We start from the raw sequence: 18,891 nt of genomic DNA, 5'->3' as shown, positions 1-18,891 counted from the left end.
AATCTGGTTAGCCCAGATTGTCCTGAAAAAAACAAGATATAGCATGTGTATGTAGCCTTTATAATGACTGTGATATGAGCTTAAAAGTAAAGGCAGTAAAAATAGCCCCAAAAACGCCTAGGGCCCAAAGGGTTAAAGTCTCATCCAGATCGAGACACTTGAAATGACAAGTGTAAATGTGTAAAAAATCTTGAGAGGATTAGGCTGTAGACTGCATAGCAAAAATCAGCATTTTTTTTATTTTAGAATAATTATAACAAAAACTGAAGTGATACTTTAATATTTTTGCTCAGGAGCTTTTCAGTGCAAAGTTCTTAGTGATTCTGGGTACCCATCCTCTATTGCTTGTTTGAGTATTTATCTTACAAATGAAATGCAGATTAAAATCTGTGCTGTGTTCAAGATCTCCCTGGGCACCTTTCTTCTAGTTGATAAGACTTTGTTTTCCTCATCTTTGTTCCAGTGAGGAGTCTGATGACAAGCTCTCAAAATCCAAAAATGATTCAGCAGGTAAGTCAATCTTTAGATAAGAAGATTATTTTCAGACACTATATGTGAAAACAGCTGGAATTTGACTAATGGACTCCAAACATTGGAGAGCCAGCTCGCTGACTTTCCGCTGCATCGTTGCTGCAGATGACTTTGGCAGCGATGAGGAAGACAATGACTTTGGAGAGGAGGATGATGAAGATGGAGGAAGTGACTATGAAGAAAAAAAAGGCAAAAAGGGAAAGAAAGCCAAGGTGGAAAAGCCCAGCAAGAGGGGGCCAAAGAGAAAACGGGCTGCAGGTAAGAATCTAGTTTCTTCCTTCTACATAATGATACTGATCCTACTGATCCTTCAAACTGGTGAGAAAATTGAGGTTTTTTTCCCATGGAATATATAGAACATATGCTGATTTTTATGTCCATCGACTCTGAAACACAGCACGTGGGATTTTACATTGTCATATGTTCATGCCAGTGTTCAGTTGTTTTACAGTTGTGTGTTGGCTCTATGCAGAGCCTACACATTCCTATGCGCATGGCCTACGCCGCTGTGAGCATTTATACTTTTGCGGTGGTGTGTCTGTGTTGTTCTGCAGTTACACTTCCAAAGTCTGCAGTGGGGTTTCTGTGAAGTGCTGTACACCCAAAACACACATTAAACATGGCTTTATAGTGAGTATTTCAAACACAAGTTCAAAAATCAGGTTCATTATAGCTCACAAGAATCAGAGACATAACACTTGTCTTTTGCTGGACACATTTTCCCCACAGATAGAGTCAGAGTCAGAAAACTGTATTTATCTCGCAGTGGGGCAATTCTGTTTACAGTTCACAACAACATGTACCCCAACAAACACACATAACACATTCCCAGCAACAAGATTACAATAGCAAAAAAAAATTACATTCAGGTTACATTCAGGCTGTCAGTGGCATTGGCTCTACATTCATAGTTGTTTGCTATTCAGCAATGTAATAGCTGAAGGAAAGAAAGAGTTTGAGTATCTGTTTGTTTTCCTCAGAGGGGCATAATAGCGCCACCCTGAGGGCATTAACACAAAATTCTGAGAAAGGATGTGGCCAGGATGTCCCATAATGCTTTTTGCTTTCCTGACCACCTGCTTCTTCCACAACGAGGCCAAGTCACTCAACTGGAATAATGTTATTAGTACAAGCCTAAGGCATTTTATATTGTATAAATTAGCCCAGTGGCTAGCAGAGTTCTCCTACTCATGAAGTCATCGACAACAGCAACATATAATTAAGGTAACATTACAAAATTTGGCTCCATTACAGCTCACAAGGTTCACTGACAAAACAACTGCCTTACACTACACAGCCAGGATAAATCGTACACAGGCAGGGTTGGAAATTAACTTTTTGTCCACCTGCCACATTGGCTGATGGATGCCAGAATCAACCAGCCACCCAATAAATAATCTTTGTGTTTTGACTCGTGAGTTAGGGCTGCTTGATTAATCGAATTTTGATCTAGATTACCATTTGGGCTTTCAACGATTGTGAAAACAAAATAATCGACATAAACCGATTATGCACTTCTCATCAGTTTACTCTCGTTGTCTTGTGTTGCAAATCAAATGCACCCGGAAGCTGCGTATGCGCAATACTGCCCCTTCCCCTCCTCTCCTCTATTCACTCCACGAGCCAGTCAAGTAGGTGAACTACGAATAATGTGAGGGGCAGGTGATCGCCGAAGATTTCAAAAACAGCGTGCGGAAAATGGCAGAGGTAGAGTGTGTGTGTGTGTGTGCCGTCGTGTAAATAAGTCATCACGTGCGCCGCATAATTGTTTGCATAATCGTGATTTCAGTTTTGACCAAAATAATCGTGATTATGATTTTTTCCATAATCGAGCAGCCCTATCGTGAGTGGAGCAAATCTAGTAGCCACTGGCACATTTACCAGCATTTGACTGGTGGCTGATTCTGATTTCCAGTCAAGCACACAGGACTTAATAAAGCCCCCACAAAATAGCATTTAGTCTTTGCAACTTACTGTTTCTTATCTGTGAAACAAAAGTAAATAAGAGCTCTGTCTGCACTGAGGGAAATGACTCTCACAGAGGTACAGCGTTGATTTAACACAGCAGTATAAATCCTACTTGAGGCTGAACAATGCAAGTTAAATATCTTATTGCTATTTTTCTGGCCAATATTGTAATTTAAATTGTTCTGTTCAATTTTATAACAATTCTATGTCATTTTTCCAAAGAACAACATTTTCTCTCGAACAAAAAAAAATGTATATGTAGTTCTAGTAAACAGAACTCCCTCTGCACAGCCAGTCTCAAGGATCAGGTGCTGGTGGGCTGCAGGAACATCTCAGATTAAATCATCAACATAAACCACCACACACTGAACTGAATTACTGTTATTTTATTAAGAGCTAACAATGCGTTTCTCCCATGGCTTCTTCAGATTTGCTCAACAGAATCACATGAGCACTCTCAGGTGTGCTAAATATACATGGGTCACATGACTAATTATCACAGTTATCACTTTTCTTTTTCAGTGTTTTTCTTCCACATTCGTCAAAAACATTTTCAGAAGAATTTCAGAATTTTCCATTCATCCAATTTACAAAAAATTACATAGATCAAAAAACAATAACAAGGTTCATAATCAGTACAAGAGTTACAAGAATAATATGTGATTTAACCCCATGCCATTACGTATATGACTGAGACGAAGATTTTATAAAGAAAAATAGACTGCATGTCCTACTTCTGTCCCTGTATACTGTTAGATGGAAAGGGGGAGTGACAGGGAAGTGACAAATGACCTAGTGGCTCATTTCTCCCTGTGGATCCAAATTACCTGTGGAGGGAGATATAAGTTATTATTTATATCACAGAAAAGGGCTCAAGTCCTGTGTTTCATTAAGTCCATATGACTCAAGTGTATTCAATTCATGGATCCAAAATGCTTGCCCTTTAAAAGTTTGTTGATCAAATTACTCCCTCTTACATTGGGCTGTACTTTTTCAGTGCCAACAAATTTAAGGAAAGTGACATTTTTCTCCATGCAGTGTCTAGCAATGGCATAATCCATGTTGCCATTTCTAATGGCAGCTTTATGCTCAGCAATTCTCAATTTGAGATGACATTTTGTTGGGACACATACTCAAAATGTAAATGACATGTGTAGAAGGACAAAAAATGATTTGATGCCATATTTCTTTCCTGAACAGGAGTGATTGAATGTTTTGGTGTCAAATGTATTTGAACAGGGTGCACATTTTCCCCATCTATAATTTCTATACACTTATTGAGCAAGCCAATTCGTTTGTGTGGGTTCCTTGTAAAAAGAATAATAATAGGGAGAATGGGGAGAATGACACCTGCAAAGTTGATACTCCGATTAACAATGTAGAGGAAAAAACTAGCCCATGGTTATACCCAGTTGCTAATACAAAAAACAAACAACAAAGAAAGTTGTACTATGTCAGTGCTAATCATTGAGGAAAATTATGAAGGGGTTAGACATACTGAGCAAATAAAATGTGACTGAATCTAATATTTATTTATTTTTATTTTTTTCTTTGTTAAGTCAGTTTTTTAAGTTTGGATTTCTGTGCAGCCAAATGATATATTCTAGCTGTGAGATCCACTGATCCAGGAGGGTTTGGAAGGCCAGACAGGTAGACAGTTGTAGAATTAGTGCCATCGGTATTGATCTTTTGACATTTTAAAGTCTGAAATAACTTAAGCTCTGTGGTTAGACAGACAGAACTGCATGTGCTCTCCCAGATGTGCTCTGAGTATATTCCTCCCACATCTCCAGCTGATAGTAAATTATTTATTTGGTTGCCCCAACATTCCTCATGTTCCGTTCTGCTTTGATTTGTTATTGTGACTCAGAAGTATGATTGATAAGTCTAATCAGTCAGGTAAAATTACTGTTTTTGTCAATGGAGTCTGGTTTTGAAGAGAGCACAGAAGTTTTACTCTGTACCCCATCACAAGGGCTGTCTGTTTGAGAAGTACTAGGCATAAGACTGGATGAATGAGACTTGCTGTTGTGTGACAGTTTGTACATGGAAATGCAGTCCTCTATGGCTTTGAGTCATTTAATAAAAAAAAATAAAAAAAAACTTTTTTTTATTCTTCATTCACCATGGAGGCATGCGATAAAATCAAAGTTTTCTACACAAACGCACTATGACACAAGGTGAATAATTAAAAATAGAAATATTTGTTGAGAAGGGGGTAAAGAATTCCTTTACTCCTGATCTCCAAATTGCGTATTTTTACTGAATATCATCCAATGAAAATCAGCAGCTGATCAATCTGGGCATCCCTAACATACACATAGATGCATACCTAAGCAGGTCAGACATCCTCTCTGTTTACTGTTGTCTTGTTCTGTTGTTAATGATTGTTACTGGGTGTGTTCTTTACGTAGACGACAGTGATGATGACAGGGAAGTGAGTCGAAAGCGTACAGTGCGCCAGGCGGCCTCCAAGGCTGTGTCCAAACAGAGGGAGATCCTGCTGGGCGATGGAGGCAGCGAGGATGAGGAGCATGAAGACCAAGAGGAACCCTATATGGACCGTATGTACTACTGTACACTGAATTTCCCCTCAGGGGGATTAATGAAGTATATAAAATTAAAATTAAAAACAAAATTAAATAAAAAAATTAAATTAAAAATATATATATATAGCAACAGGTCTTAAACAAGCTGTCACACACCAGAGCAGTAGTAAAACTCTTAACATGTTGTGTCTGTATGAACAGGGACAACACTGTGAGCCACATGTAGCTAATGTCTGCAGATTCCAAATGCAGGTCATATTGAAAGATGCTGTAAGGCAGTTGTTTCCACCTTGGAAAAATTGTGAAGGGTCCTCGGATCATGAAAGGGATAATAAAGAGAAAGATAATTTGTTAAACAATATTCTCTTTATAACTTTTTCAACATATTTGATTTAAAGGCATCAATCTGGTGAATTCTGAGAGCCAAGTTATTATGGCAGAATATGCCTAGATTTCAGCATCTTTGTGCTTTTTATGTGTGAAAAATGTTCTATTTTTACTGATAAAAACACTAGTGGTATGTTATGGTGAAGGGTTACACTTAAAATACAGCTAAGGATTAGTGGTTAAACATTTCAGTAATGAAAAGAAAAACGACTGACGTACTGATGGAGGGCTATTTTATTATTTAAAATCATGTGCAGACAAAATATTCTTTAAAACTCTCTCTCTCACACTCACAAACACAGTTACAGATACGCAAAACAATACAAAATACGCAATACGAAAAGAAAACAAAAGGTAAGACTCAAATTTATTACACACAGACACAAATTACTGCTTTCCTCCTTCCCTTCCTCCCTCCCTCCCTCCCGATTTGCAAGTACGGCACCCTGAATCAGAGCATTTAATTTTATGCGGCTTTGAAAAGAAGATTTTAAAAGCCCTCTGGTAGTTGAAAGCCCCTGGGACAGGGCCATTTATGGCAACCCTACTAGAATGGGAGCGTATCTGCTACGCAGTTCGCGGCGCGACGCAGACACAGACACATTGACTTGAATGGCCACGATTAGCTCCAGCACCCGCACCTCGGCCAGATCGCACACGCGATGGCGATCCGCCATAGTCTCGTCAGTGTATGGGAAACACTGTAGACATTGCACGCATCATAATGTAACTCAGTGCAACCTCCTTTAGCTGTTAGTTGCAGCGGCCACCAGCTGCTTAGAGCTAACACTAATGAGCTCTCCACCTGCTGATTTTAACAGGGATTTGTTGTTCACAGTGAAGCATTATTAGGGAAACAAAAGGGTGTGTCTTCTGACTCAATGATAGTGGGTGTTTGTGTACTTTTTTTCCCGCAGAAGATCTCTGTTAACCCCATACACGTTTTTTATTGTCACAGGGATGACAGAACGGCAGCTTCTAACTTTAATAGCTATATCATCACACAACAGTGAGATCACAGAGCCCATTTGCCAAACAGTCAAAGTGTTCCTCTTGTACCTCCTTATTCATTTACATTTGTGGCTGCTTATTAGCCTGTGCAAAATTGATGTGATACAACAATAAACATTGGACACTGCCATTGGTGAATGTCATCTTAAATGCCAATAGGCCAGTGGCACAAGGTGAATATTGGCCAATACCAAGTTGTGGCCTATACATCAGTGCATCCCTAGATCTCAGTTCCTGATAAGAAAAGTTTCTCTTGAGCAGTTAAAATCTGACAAAACTTTAATAAAGCTCTTAAAGCACGTCTCAACAAGACACAATTTGAAATTGAGCAAGACACTAAATCTCACTTGATGTTTTTATTAAAATGACTTTCTATTCTACCTGGTGCTAGAATTTCTGGAAACCTTCAGGCAGTGTGTGATTAGGCCCAGACACACCAAATCGCCGTCGGAGAGCTAGCAGCAACAAAGGCCCCCTGCTTCATGTCGCTGTGTCTCAGCCAAAAATTTGCACATGAACATATCACACCTATAGTCAACAAGCATGTATGTCCTGTGCCTGCATAAGAGGAAATTACTTTCCACACCAGCAGATGGGGGTCGTCTGTAATCCTCATTCAAATAGGGAAATCAGAATACCATCTTGACGCTAGTTAGCCTATTAGCAACTAGGGCTGCTCAATTAATCGAATTTTAATCTAGATTACAAATTGGGCTTTCAACGATTATGAAAACAAAATAATCAACATAAAACAATTATGTGTTTCTTGTCAGTTTACTCTTGATGTTTTGTGTTGCAAATCAAATGCACTCCGCCCTGCGTGATACAGAGAGCAGATGAGAATTGTAAACGCGTGACCATGTGGAGACAGAAATGACATGCCGTCGTGTAAATAAGTCATCACATGCGCCGCAAAATCGTTTGCATAATCGTGATTTCAGTTTTGACCAAAATAATCGTGATAATGATTTTTTCCATAATCGAGCAGTCCAATTAGCAACATGATCCAATGTTGAAAGAACAGAGCATATTTACTGTGCGCCAGTGGACAATAACAAAAACTATAGGGGAAATGTCTGCTAAAGAGCTCAATGGCTAAAGAAAAATAATCTTACCTCATATAACAAGTTTTTTCCACCTCACTCCCTGAGCTGAACTGCCCAGCAGAGGGCTTTCATTTGCTGACAGGCTCCGCTGTTGCCAGTACTGAACAAAGGGCAGCTAGCACCAGCGAGGGCAGCACTCACCTTGGCCCAACTTTGACATAAGGCCAACTGTTGGCCTGGTGTGTAAAGGCTCTGTCAATCATACGATTGCAAGTATAACAAGAAGTTGTATTCGAATTGTTCAGACTGCTGAGCATCTTTGTTAAAAAGATCCTTATGCGTCCCATTTGTGTTTTTAGCTGACGAGTCCGGCAGTGATGAGGACTTCATGGTGGAGGATGATGATGACAGCGACTATGGGCGCTCCAAGAAGAGAGGCAAGAAGGTGATTCGACGGGGACGGCCAGACAAGAAAGAGAAGAAAAGCCCCAAGCCCCGGCTAAAGGCCACAGGTGGGAGACTTAAAGGACAAACCCTGCAGTTGTTCATTTACTTATATATTTTTGAAGAGTTTTAATTCTGTCAGAATGTTTCAGTTCATTTTATTCATATTAATTCATTAATTTAAGTCTGTTAGCTTAGTTGTTCTGTATCATAACCTCCAGCAACAGATGAAGTAACTTATGAAAACTAAGTGTTGCTAGTGAGCAGGCTACAGCTGTTACTCTGAAGTGTCAAAAGCATGTTGAATCAACATCAGAGCAGAATCCAAATTAATTTTAAAGGGATTTGAAACTTGCTTCAGATTAGGAAAAAACGCTTTTGGACTCCAAACCTAGTCACCTGATCAGTTTGCTTTTTAAAGCCTACATCATTTTGTACTTGCTGTGTTAAAACAAAAACTAAAAATGGCATTACATTTCGTAAAGAGAGCACAATGATTTTCTATGACTAGAAACACAGTTTATGACTTGAAATTTGGCTGTGGACTTACTAGCTGACATGAGATATTTGACCTGCAAAACAATGACTGTCATTGATATTGGCTGATATTCAGTAACACAATGTGATACAGTGCCAGATCTAGCATCATGCTTCCTCCTCTCTTGAAAAACTGAGATTTAATTATTTGTAAAAATGGTGATATGATAAAGATTTCAGATGTACCTTTTCTTAATGTGAGAATGTTACATTATTTATGTCCCACTCGAGGTCCGATACTCACATTTCTGTATTTATGTCTAAATGTTGATTTAAATATGAAGCTATAGCCAGGATACTGTTTACTTCAGGATTCATATTAGCCATCATCTGCTGGCTTTTTTCTGGTATCAGGTATAGTCAAACGGCAGATGAAAATATCAGCGGCCAAAATGTAGGGTGGGAAATAAGACAAATAAATAAATAAATTATATAATAGCATATTGAATGCCCTGGTGTTGTGTGACCAAAAACATATGTTGCAAAGACAACTGTAACTTAAACTATATTACGCAGACCAGATTTTAGAATTTTGATTACAGACAGGTCTATTTAACCACCAAAACTGTACAGAGTGTGTTCTGCCTCTTAAGAGCTTACACCACATCCACCGCAGTCACGGTCTTCCTCTTAGCATGCTTGGTGTAGTTAGGTGACAGCATCATGGATCAGGCTCTCTAGGAAAGCCTGGGATCCTTGTAGAACGACTGAAGATCCGCTTCACTACATCACGGCGAGCCAGATGGTGGATAGCGGGCTTGGTGATTTATGGTAACACTTGCCGCACCAAGTCCTTTTCCTTTTTTGCCTCTGCCACTAAACCTGTTCAATAGACTGCTTCTTCATTTAGATCTTCAATTTATATTATTTGAAGTGTTTTATTGTCTTTAAATGTTGACTATTATAGGGATGTTAGGGTTGCAAGGGTATGAGATTTTAATGGTACGATTACTGTCTCAGAAAACATCACAGTTTTATCGTATATGGTATTGCACAATTATTACCATGGCCAATTCCAATGACCTTTAAAGGGGATGAAACCAGAAGTGTTTTTTTGGGGGGGTTAAACAAACATGTTATTATAATGTACAAGTATGAGTAAAAAGTCTCCCTTTTAAAAATAAAAAGGTGAGATTTTCCATCTGTATGTATGTGACAATAATAATCATATGTGTATAATAACAGTAAAAGTATGACTAATAATAATAGTAGTAGTAGTAGGCATCAGGCAGCACCGCAGCAGCAGCACAGCCACAACCCTCGATCCAGGTGCAACCGTGATCTGAGGGAACCTGCAAGACAGTGGAGCACAAAGGCTTCGAAGGAGAAGCCCAGTTAGCAATGTACAGAATAGGACATGAGTGTGAGCACATGAAGGGACAGACGGACAGAGGAGCTTAGGACATCCCCAAGTAGTCTCTTACACAGACACCGATGACGTCAGCACGCTGGCTGACTGACGTCTGTGGACATTCCCATAGGAAAGTTGTAATAGAACTAGCACTGGCTCCCAGCGACAGTGATGTGATTGGATCCAAATCCGTGTACTTCCGTACTTCCGTACTTCCTCGACCAACGGCTGATTAGCTTTGCCTTACACCCACCTACACCGGAATGGCTGTTCCCCGACGCCGAACAAACCTGACAAATATCCACACATTTCTTCGGTGTAGTAGCTTGAGCCATGGCTGACTACATTACGAATCTACATCACAGTACTACGCACCGGTAACCTGCTCTCTGTGTTTCTGGTACGTCTCTGTTACATGTAACACACGTGCCGTACCTATGGCAACGCCGTCACGTGGTCTGGATATCACTGCCCATTTCTATTACAAAACGAAAGACGAATGTCCCCAGACTCCCATTCCGAAGTAAGGGAGGCTGGTCATGTGAGACTAGTCCCCAAGCAGGCCTATGTCATCCTAACTAAGGGCTGGTCCATGGCAGCCTGAGCCAGCCCTAACTATGAGCTTTATCATTGAGGAAAGTCTGAAGTCTACTCTTAAATGTGGAGATGGTGTCTGCCTCCTGGACTGAAACTGGGAGATGGTTCCACAGTAAAAGGAGCCTGACAGCTGAAGGCTCTGGCTCCTGTTCTACTTTTGGAGACTTTAGGAACCACAAGTAACCCTGCATTGTCAGGGCGCAGCGTTCTGGTGGGATAATAGGGCACTATGAGAAAATCCAGACCCTCTAAAGCTCACTAATTAATAGGTAATATCTTGTTTCTTCTGTGCACAAACAGAACAGTAAAACAGGCAATTGAAGGTTTTAGAGAGCTTTTCGTGTACTTCTTGACGCACAACAGTTTATCCACCCAGTACATTTGTACAGCTTTTCCAGTAGTTGCCTGGCAAAGCTACGGTAACAGTAAGACTTAGGTAAGTAATATGATATATATACAGTTCTGTTCTAGGACATTAAATTAAAAACATATGTCAGTTCGTGAGCTTTAGAAGTGCTGGTAGTTTGGACAGAGCCAAGCTAGCTGTTCCCCCTGCCTCACTGTGTTTAAGCTAAGCTTAGACAAGTACAAATTAAGTCATCACAAAGTTACAGTATACATACTGTAACTATGTATGCTATTGAGAAGCCAGTGTTGAGACTGAACAATAATCAGATGATCACGAAATGGATTTTCTTTTTCCTCCCAGTGACCCCCAGCCCAATGAAAGGAAAGGGGAAGGGGCGCCCGAGCGCCAAGGCCCTGGAGAAGAGCTCACCCAAAGAAGAGGAAGAGGAGGAGCCTGAGAGTCCCCTGGAGGAAGAAGAGGAGGAGACAGAGAAGAAAGAGACCTCCCCAGCTCCCAAGACGACAAAGGAGGCCACAGGAGGAGATGAGGAGGAGGAAGATGAAGAGGAGGAGGATGGATCAGAAGAGGAGGCACCCTCTGGAGAAGACTAGAAGATGGTACCTGCTGAAACCCATCCTCCATGTCTCTTTCTCTGTCTCTTCTCAAAGTTTTCTTTTATCGCTCTGCGTTAGTTTTTTGTTTTGTTTTGTTTTGTTTTGTTTTCCTTCTCCTGGTGGCCTGGCTCAATGGTTTGGACTTGGTGTGCTTTTTCTTGTTTTGCTTCTCCCCTCTCCAACTAAGACATTGTGCTCATGTGATCATACAGTATATGTAAGGAGTCACAGCATTCAGCCTTACCCACCCTCCTATCCTTATAAGTGACACTCTGCATTGCAGTGTGAAAATCCAGTTTCTGCCTTTCTAAGAGCTCAGTGCTAGTGAGCGTCCGTCCTGAGTGTGAACAAACCAACACACTTTTTTGTTTGATTTTTTTTTTCCTCCCCTGGGATTATCAGTGATCTGACATGACTGACCACACACTTTATCTAGTAAACTTTACTGATATGTGCAATTACTGGAAATAATGTTTAGAGCGTCTCAGTATCAGTTAGTAAAGCGCTGTATTTACAAAGCAACACTAAATCAACATGCAGAGGGCTGAAGCCTTTAGCCTCTTTTTAGTGCTTGGTGCTTTTAAACCAGAAGCATGTTTTAACATGGCAGCATTTGTTGTTTTAAAACCTTTCAAACTCTTCTTTCAGTTAAAGGCCTAGTCAGCGATTCTAATCCAACACACTTTTAGTCAAATTCAGTGAGTATCCCTTGATGTTCCACTAGCTGTCTGTTCTGTGTTCATAGTCAGCCCTGCCATAATACTATTTCAGCCAATTAGCAATAGGGGCCGCTGCTGCTTGTGCAAAGGACAGAGCAAAGGCCGTGGATGTATAAAGAGAAAGGCAGTGGGAGCGAGAGGCACTATAACTCTGGCACATGTTGGGAGGGGGTGTGCTTGTTTGAGTGTTCAGCATTTCTCACAGAATTAGAGTGAATGTGTGGCAATAGCTAAGGACAAATGTTCTTTTAAATGTCCCTTTGTATTATTCTGTGTCCGTCTCTAAATTCAGAGGTTTTTGTGGGTCCATGAACACAGCGCAGGTGGAGCTCTCCATGAATTCCTTTTTCCCCAAGTAGCACTTTGTGAATCGCAGAGTGGATAACTGATGTGCTGATGTGAACAGATCAGAAGCTGGATGAGAGGAGCAGCTGCCGCAATTCAATGCAAACTTTTTAGAACCAACATAATGAACGGTTAAGTTTCACCTCATGTTCTGCTGCTCGGTCTCTGCCCTCAGTGCACTCCTATTGAACGGTTCAGCTCCAAAAATAGAAAATCTGTTCGTGGCATCAGATATTTTAATCGTGGTGGGCTGCCACAAATGAATGTGTGGGAAACCCTTGTGTTGAATTCACATATCAACAATGTTTCTCCAGAATCGCTCACTGAACCTTTAAAGCAGCTTCTTCTATTTTATTTGTTTTTATTTTTAACATCCCCCTGCTTGTTTCAGACAGTATTGGTGCCCTGAACTCTCGTGTGGCTGCTGCTTCATAGATCAGTTTAAACTGTTAAAGGTGTGTTATGTAAACTGGCAGAGTGGTGGGTCCCCGATGTGTGTTTGCTACATACCAAACTGCCACTATCATGTTTCAAGCCGGCATGTGTGTGTTTTTATGTATTTGTTATATTGTATGCTCGTGGGGGTACTTCTTGTAAGAGGGTCTGGCTTTTTTCTCTCTTTGCCCATCTGCTGCCTATGTTAAATGGTTTCTGTTGTTTGTTGGGCTTTCTAATGATGCATCATGCTTCGTGACGCAACCCCACCCCTTTCAGAAAACACGATCCCCGCCTCCCTGCATGGCTACAGCATTCTCTCAGCATTCAACCCCTTGTGCCAGGCACCCCTAAATCTTTTTTTGTTTGTTTTTAAGAAATGCAAGAAGAGATGTTTCTTTTTTTTTTCTTTTGAGAGTTATAAGAAAATGAATGTTGTTTTTTTTCTCCTGTTGGTTCATTGTTCTAATTCTCAGATTTTTTTTGTAATGTTTGTTTTTTAAGAAAAGAAATAAAATGTATCTTGATTTTAAAGAAAAAAAGTTGACCCTATCCAATCTGTTCTGCCCGATGGTTGGACCAGCCATCCCTCCCTATTAACTCCTATCCTTTCATTCACCTCCCCCACCCCCAGTCCCATCAGCTTAATGGTTACTGTTGGTATCCATTTTTTTGTAAAGGGTTTTGTTTACCCATTAGTATTTCACAGGTAGATACATTTTTGGATTCAGAATTATACAGTGCTGAGGCTCAGAAAAGATTGAAATGAAGTGGGCAGCTCAGTATATATCCGGCATTTGTTTGTCTATTAATGCCTTAATTTTCATTGAGTTCAGTTTCAGTAGTGGCTCTGATATCATTGTTGGAGGCCTGAGAATGTAATCTGTCCTCATGTTTTAGGTCTTTGCTAAAAGTGGCAAATTAGGCTTAAAGCAAGTCAACAATTTGTATGATCAGCAGACCATCCAAAGCCATAAACGATCTCAAAACTAGTGACTCAGAGATCAGGTGCAGCACTTGTGAGATTGTCCTTTTTTCAATAAGTAGTGTTTTGATGTCAAAGCAAAAAAAAAATAAAGATGAGGAAAAAGCTGCTATTGTGATCTTGGGAATATAAATGCATCATTAGACATCTGTTAGAGAAATTTGGCTTGGTCCCAAGGCTGCAATAGAAATCAGTCCTGGATGTTTACAGGACACTCGAACCTAGTCCTTGGTTCAGAAGCACATTCAATTGTTTTACAACTGTCCTTAGCAGGTTAGTGTGTTTTTCTATGTACAGGTCCTGAATTGGCACCCAATCCTTAATGCAATTTTAAGATGATTGGATATTAACAAAGAAATAAAACCAGTGTGTTTATACCAATCTAAAGCTCAGAGAGCTATTTGCAGTAGGATCAGATACTGTCACGTAGTTCACAGCGTTGAGGGCTTGAACGAGGTTCCTCTCCATCATCCCACAGGAGGCACATGGCATAAGGCTGTGAATTTCTCCTCTTTCATCCATTCTAAGATTTCTTCTGTTGTAATGTTTTTGATGTTTTCTTTTCTATCTACCTTCAGTTGTACTGGCAATGTTAATGTAAGCAAAGTTGTGATTGACATACAGGAGACCAAGTGGAGAAGCTTTTGTCGGGGAGGGGGGGGGGTGACGTTGAACTCTTGAATCTTTTGCATGTTGTGGAAAAAGTGCGAAGCGATGATGATGATGCTGGTAATGGCAATATTGTGGTCTTACAAAAAAAATATTAACAACGGCGATGTTGATAATGTTTTGATTTCCCAGCTTCTAATAAAGGCAACCTACTTTTTATAAGGATTTAACTACTTGTTTTGTGACATTGAGCTCTGTGTAATGTGGCTTTGATTTTATAATGAACTGCAATATTCAGTGTCTGCCACTCAGTGGCACTGTGTGCAACAACAGCATACTGTGTTTTTATATGCAGTCCTCTGATCTGCTCAACAGACTATCAACATACTAATTTTACATCAGTTTAGTAACAATACTGCTCAGACTAACCTGATTGATAAGGGAAATGTTACATAGGTCAAAAAGAGCAAATAGTCACCTCATGGATTGATCATTTTGAAACAATTAAGACAAAAAAGCAAGGATAGGTTAAAAAGGAGATAAAATTGAAGGAGATCTACTGCATATGTGAAAAATATGTATAAAGCCTTTGTGTCTCCACAAAGTGAATCCTGATGAATGTCCTGAAGTGATGTCACTTGAATCACTGTCAGCTGACTGAACCCAGTTACCATACAAATTGTTGGCATTGCACGTCTCTACAAACCACAGATACAGTAGAACGTTAATATGTAGCGGATATGTTGAAACTTTGTGTCTCAACAACACTGGTTAAAGTGTGATTAGATTTAGGCAGCATAGCAATGTCTCTGAAAAACACAACTGCTTTTCGTGACACTATCCTTACTGGAGACACAGTAACAAGTTGCCAAGAAACTCCCATATTTGGTCCCTAAAAAGTTGTCGGAAGCAGCAATGACTCTTTAAAACAACTGGTTTTGTTGATTGTTGGTCTTGAACAATGGTATGCAGCTTGGCAGATGTCTCCCCAGTTGACTAGCCATCCACCATCTCTCCACCTCCACATGATAATGTACAGCTCATATGCTGCACAAATTTGCCTTATTTGTAGTTTGCAAAATGTACAATGCCAACTTTTTCTTCTTGTTCTTCAAGTTTGAAAATTAAAAGGTTCTGGAGGTGTAGAGTCAGAGGAAGTGAGTTTTCCAGACCCTTCTAGTTACCACTCATCTCTGTTCGAAGCTCCAGACTATATTTGCTGCTGCTAGCATTATACACCCAAATCACAGACCAAACTGTCAGTGGTCAATTTGCATCGTGGATAATGTTGGTGCCAGGTATTATCAAGGAAGAAAATTGCGTTCAATAAAAAAGCAATTTCTCTGGTTCTCTATTGATTTTGATCCTTTTTTTTGACCCTCCACCATGAGTCCAGCAATGTTTCAGGAGTGCATTGTTGAATTAGTGAAGTGCTTTTGCTCGAGTACTCTGTTTTTTAAAAGATGCTGGGACCCATATATATCTCATTATTATTAAGTATTTTGTAAGGTGTAAAGGTGGGATCATTGCATTAAAGTGTATCTTCATACAATACCCACATGCTGTATGTACATTGAAAGGGTTATTGGTTGCTGTAATTTGTCCTGGTGTCAAAATTCACTGAAAAAAACACAATGGGATCATAGCACGAAGACTCTCATAGTCCAGATTCAATGTAGATAACAATATCACAGAAATTAAACATTTTACACATGTTTTTCTAAGATTTTGTCCTGGCGCTTTAAAAAAAAAGGGGGGGGGGGGGGGGGGTTAGAACAATGTGCTGAATGTGTGAATATGATTGACAACAAATCAACACAGACAGAAATGTCTATTTAGGAGCTTACTGTAAATAAAACACTTCTAGAAAACCTGAAATGATGATGAAGACTTTTTTCCACTTAAGACACCAGAGGAGGCATTTGTTTTGCATTTATGTTCATTTATAATAGTCTATAATGTCAAGAAACAGTTTAAAAAATCCGGGGTGTCATTGACTATCAGACCCTTAAGCCATCAGCCCAATTGCTGGCTGTTGATTGGCTATAAAACCTCGTGAGTGATGCAGGGACTAGGAAGTCACCACAGGTTCTTGTTGCCTAGGCAGGCTTTGGGGCATGTAAACTCTTATTTGCTTTTGTGAGGTGTCCGTCAAAAGGTCAAGAGTTCGGAAGATGTTGAGAAACTTTAATGTAGAAGTGGTAGAACAATGGAGAAAGAGAGGAAATGAAAATGTACTCATCAAGTCACAGTGAGGGTGAACAGGAGAGAGAGACCTATATAGTGGGAATGAAGATCCGCGGTTTAATCAAGGGAGCTGGATGTGGTGCTTTGTCGGAGAAGCACACTGTGGCAAGATGGGCCAAAGAAGAGAGTGGGAGAAGTCAAGCATAAGTCAAGAGTGCATGTCAAAGAAACAAATGGAAAAAGCACTGAAAATTGAACTTTTTGTGGGTGGTATAGATGTGTATCCAGTGGCATGTTTGTTGTTGAACAAGGAAGCCCCAATCAAAAGTATTGTTGACAAATTCTCACACAGAGTGGAGGCTGGGAGATTTCAGGAGTGTAAAGATGTAACAGACAGCTTTAGAATGAAGAGGTCTGACAAAGCCCATCATGCTTCACTTTGATCTGGAATACTTGTTGGATAGGGTTTTGGACCACGTATCGTGTCCAATAAAACAGTGGGTTAATCCCAATATCCCTCTTCGACTCCTCCGTCCTCTATCCTTGATCATTTGATCCGAAAATCAATTGAGACTCACCATCTTGTAGGACATCTCAATACGTTAATTGCACTCGGAGGAGTCGAGGAGAGAGGAGGCTTTCAGGGGGGAGGGAAGCGAGGATACACAAGTGCAGCCTTCACGGAGGTCTTTTACCAACCGACAGAATATCAATAAATACAGATGCAATTAATGAAAAGGCCTAAATCAAATAAACACCTGTGACTCTGAGCAGAACACTGTATATATTATAAATACAGAATGCAGATTGTTCTTCATATGCAGGTGATTGTTAGACAGAGATAACACTGCTCCTCTGCTACTGATAACTGTATCTGTATCTTTATCATTATATATGTATATAACATGTGTGCAGACACAAACTCCATTAAAACTTTCTATAGCTGTTAATAAAGCCTCCTGACAGCTGATCCAGCTGTAATCAGCTGCTGCCATCATCACAAACTGACGTTGCTTCAAGTGTAGTCTCGCCAGACAATCAGAGATCTCCGCCTTTAGTTAAGCAAAGCGTCTAAAGACTGACTTGTGAGTCTACTTCAAGTGACGCTTTGGAGGAAAAGATGTCTCATTCGGTATTGGGATGAACCCAGTATATTCCCAAACCACTTCAATGTAAGAACTGTTCGAAGTTTAGTCAGTTGATTCTGAGACATGGTAAATGTGGAAAAAATGAATGTGAAGGAGAATGTGTGAAGGAACTAGAGCGTGTTCTGGGCAAGGGCAAACATGCAGCATGGGAGGCGTATGCAGGATTTATACTTCTGCGTTGAATCAGTGCCGCACCTACAGCATATGCTCTACTTGGACATACAGCCTACTTCGTACTCTACACCATAGACTGACATGCACCTGCCCAGAAATGTGACTACACGTCACGGTGACACAGACCTCCTGTCTATTTTTGTAAGCTGAAAACCATTTCCCTCAGTGGAAATAAAGCTTTTATTTACTTTAATTTCACAGATAAGAAACAATCTCTTGTCTTGTCTGTGATTTATCCTGGCTTCATATGAGTAGAGGAAAAGTTTGCTAGGCGCTAGGCTAATTCATACAATGTACAAATACNCTTTTATTTACTTTAATTTCACAGATAAGAAACAATAAATTGTGAAGACAATAAAGCCCCCACAAAGTAGCAATTTATGTCTTGTCTGTGATTTATCCTGGCTTCATATGAGTAGAGGAAAAGTTTGCTAGGCGCTAGGCTAATTCATACAATGTACAAATACCATAGGCTTGTGCTAAAAACATTAGCATGTTGCATTTGTGGGGAAAATGTGTCCAACAAAAGACAAGTGCTTTGTCACTGTAATTGTCACTATTAAGCCATGTTAAATGTGGGTTTTGGATGTGTTTTGAACAGAGCTGGCCCAAGGCATAAGCAAACTAAGCACCTGCTTAGGGCCCCATGACTACTAGGTGCTCCCAAGAGCAATTAACTTAAAAAAAAGAAAAAGAAAAAAGTAATTAATTATTTTTTTCCATGTGTGAGTGATGATGATTCATATAGTGCGCAAGCGCCCGCGCGTGCAGCCTGTTGCAGTCGCTCCTGCTTGTTTTCTCGGTTTTCTTACTTTTTTGCTTTATTAAGTTTGGTATTTGTGCTGGCTTTTTGTGATTGTCATTTTGAAACTGCGCCCTCTCAAAACATGCTGATTGAGAGAGTT

At 40.1% G+C, this 18,891-nt stretch overlaps 1 protein-coding gene across 1 annotated transcript in view; it reads left to right on the top strand.

The window, feature by feature from the left end:
- nucks1a (nuclear casein kinase and cyclin-dependent kinase substrate 1a) overlaps window positions 1-14,702 on the top strand; it is a 35,458-nt gene extending 20,756 nt beyond the window's left edge. Inside the window, exons 4-8 of the mRNA XM_050039354.1 lie at window positions 464-510; window positions 637-789; window positions 4,914-5,063; window positions 7,852-8,004; window positions 11,131-14,702. Coding sequence (XP_049895311.1) covers window positions 464-510; window positions 637-789; window positions 4,914-5,063; window positions 7,852-8,004; window positions 11,131-11,381 — 754 coding nt within the window. The 3' untranslated portion in view covers window positions 11,382-14,702. The remainder of the gene's footprint in view (window positions 1-463; window positions 511-636; window positions 790-4,913; window positions 5,064-7,851; window positions 8,005-11,130) is intronic.
- The last annotated feature ends 4,189 nt before the right edge of the window (window positions 14,703-18,891 follow it).

This window comes from Epinephelus moara, chromosome 24, assembly GCF_006386435.1.
Source record: "Epinephelus moara isolate mb chromosome 24, YSFRI_EMoa_1.0, whole genome shotgun sequence".
NCBI lineage: Eukaryota > Metazoa > Chordata > Actinopteri > Perciformes > Serranidae > Epinephelus > Epinephelus moara.
This window is presented reverse-complemented; position numbering and strand designations above follow the sequence as displayed.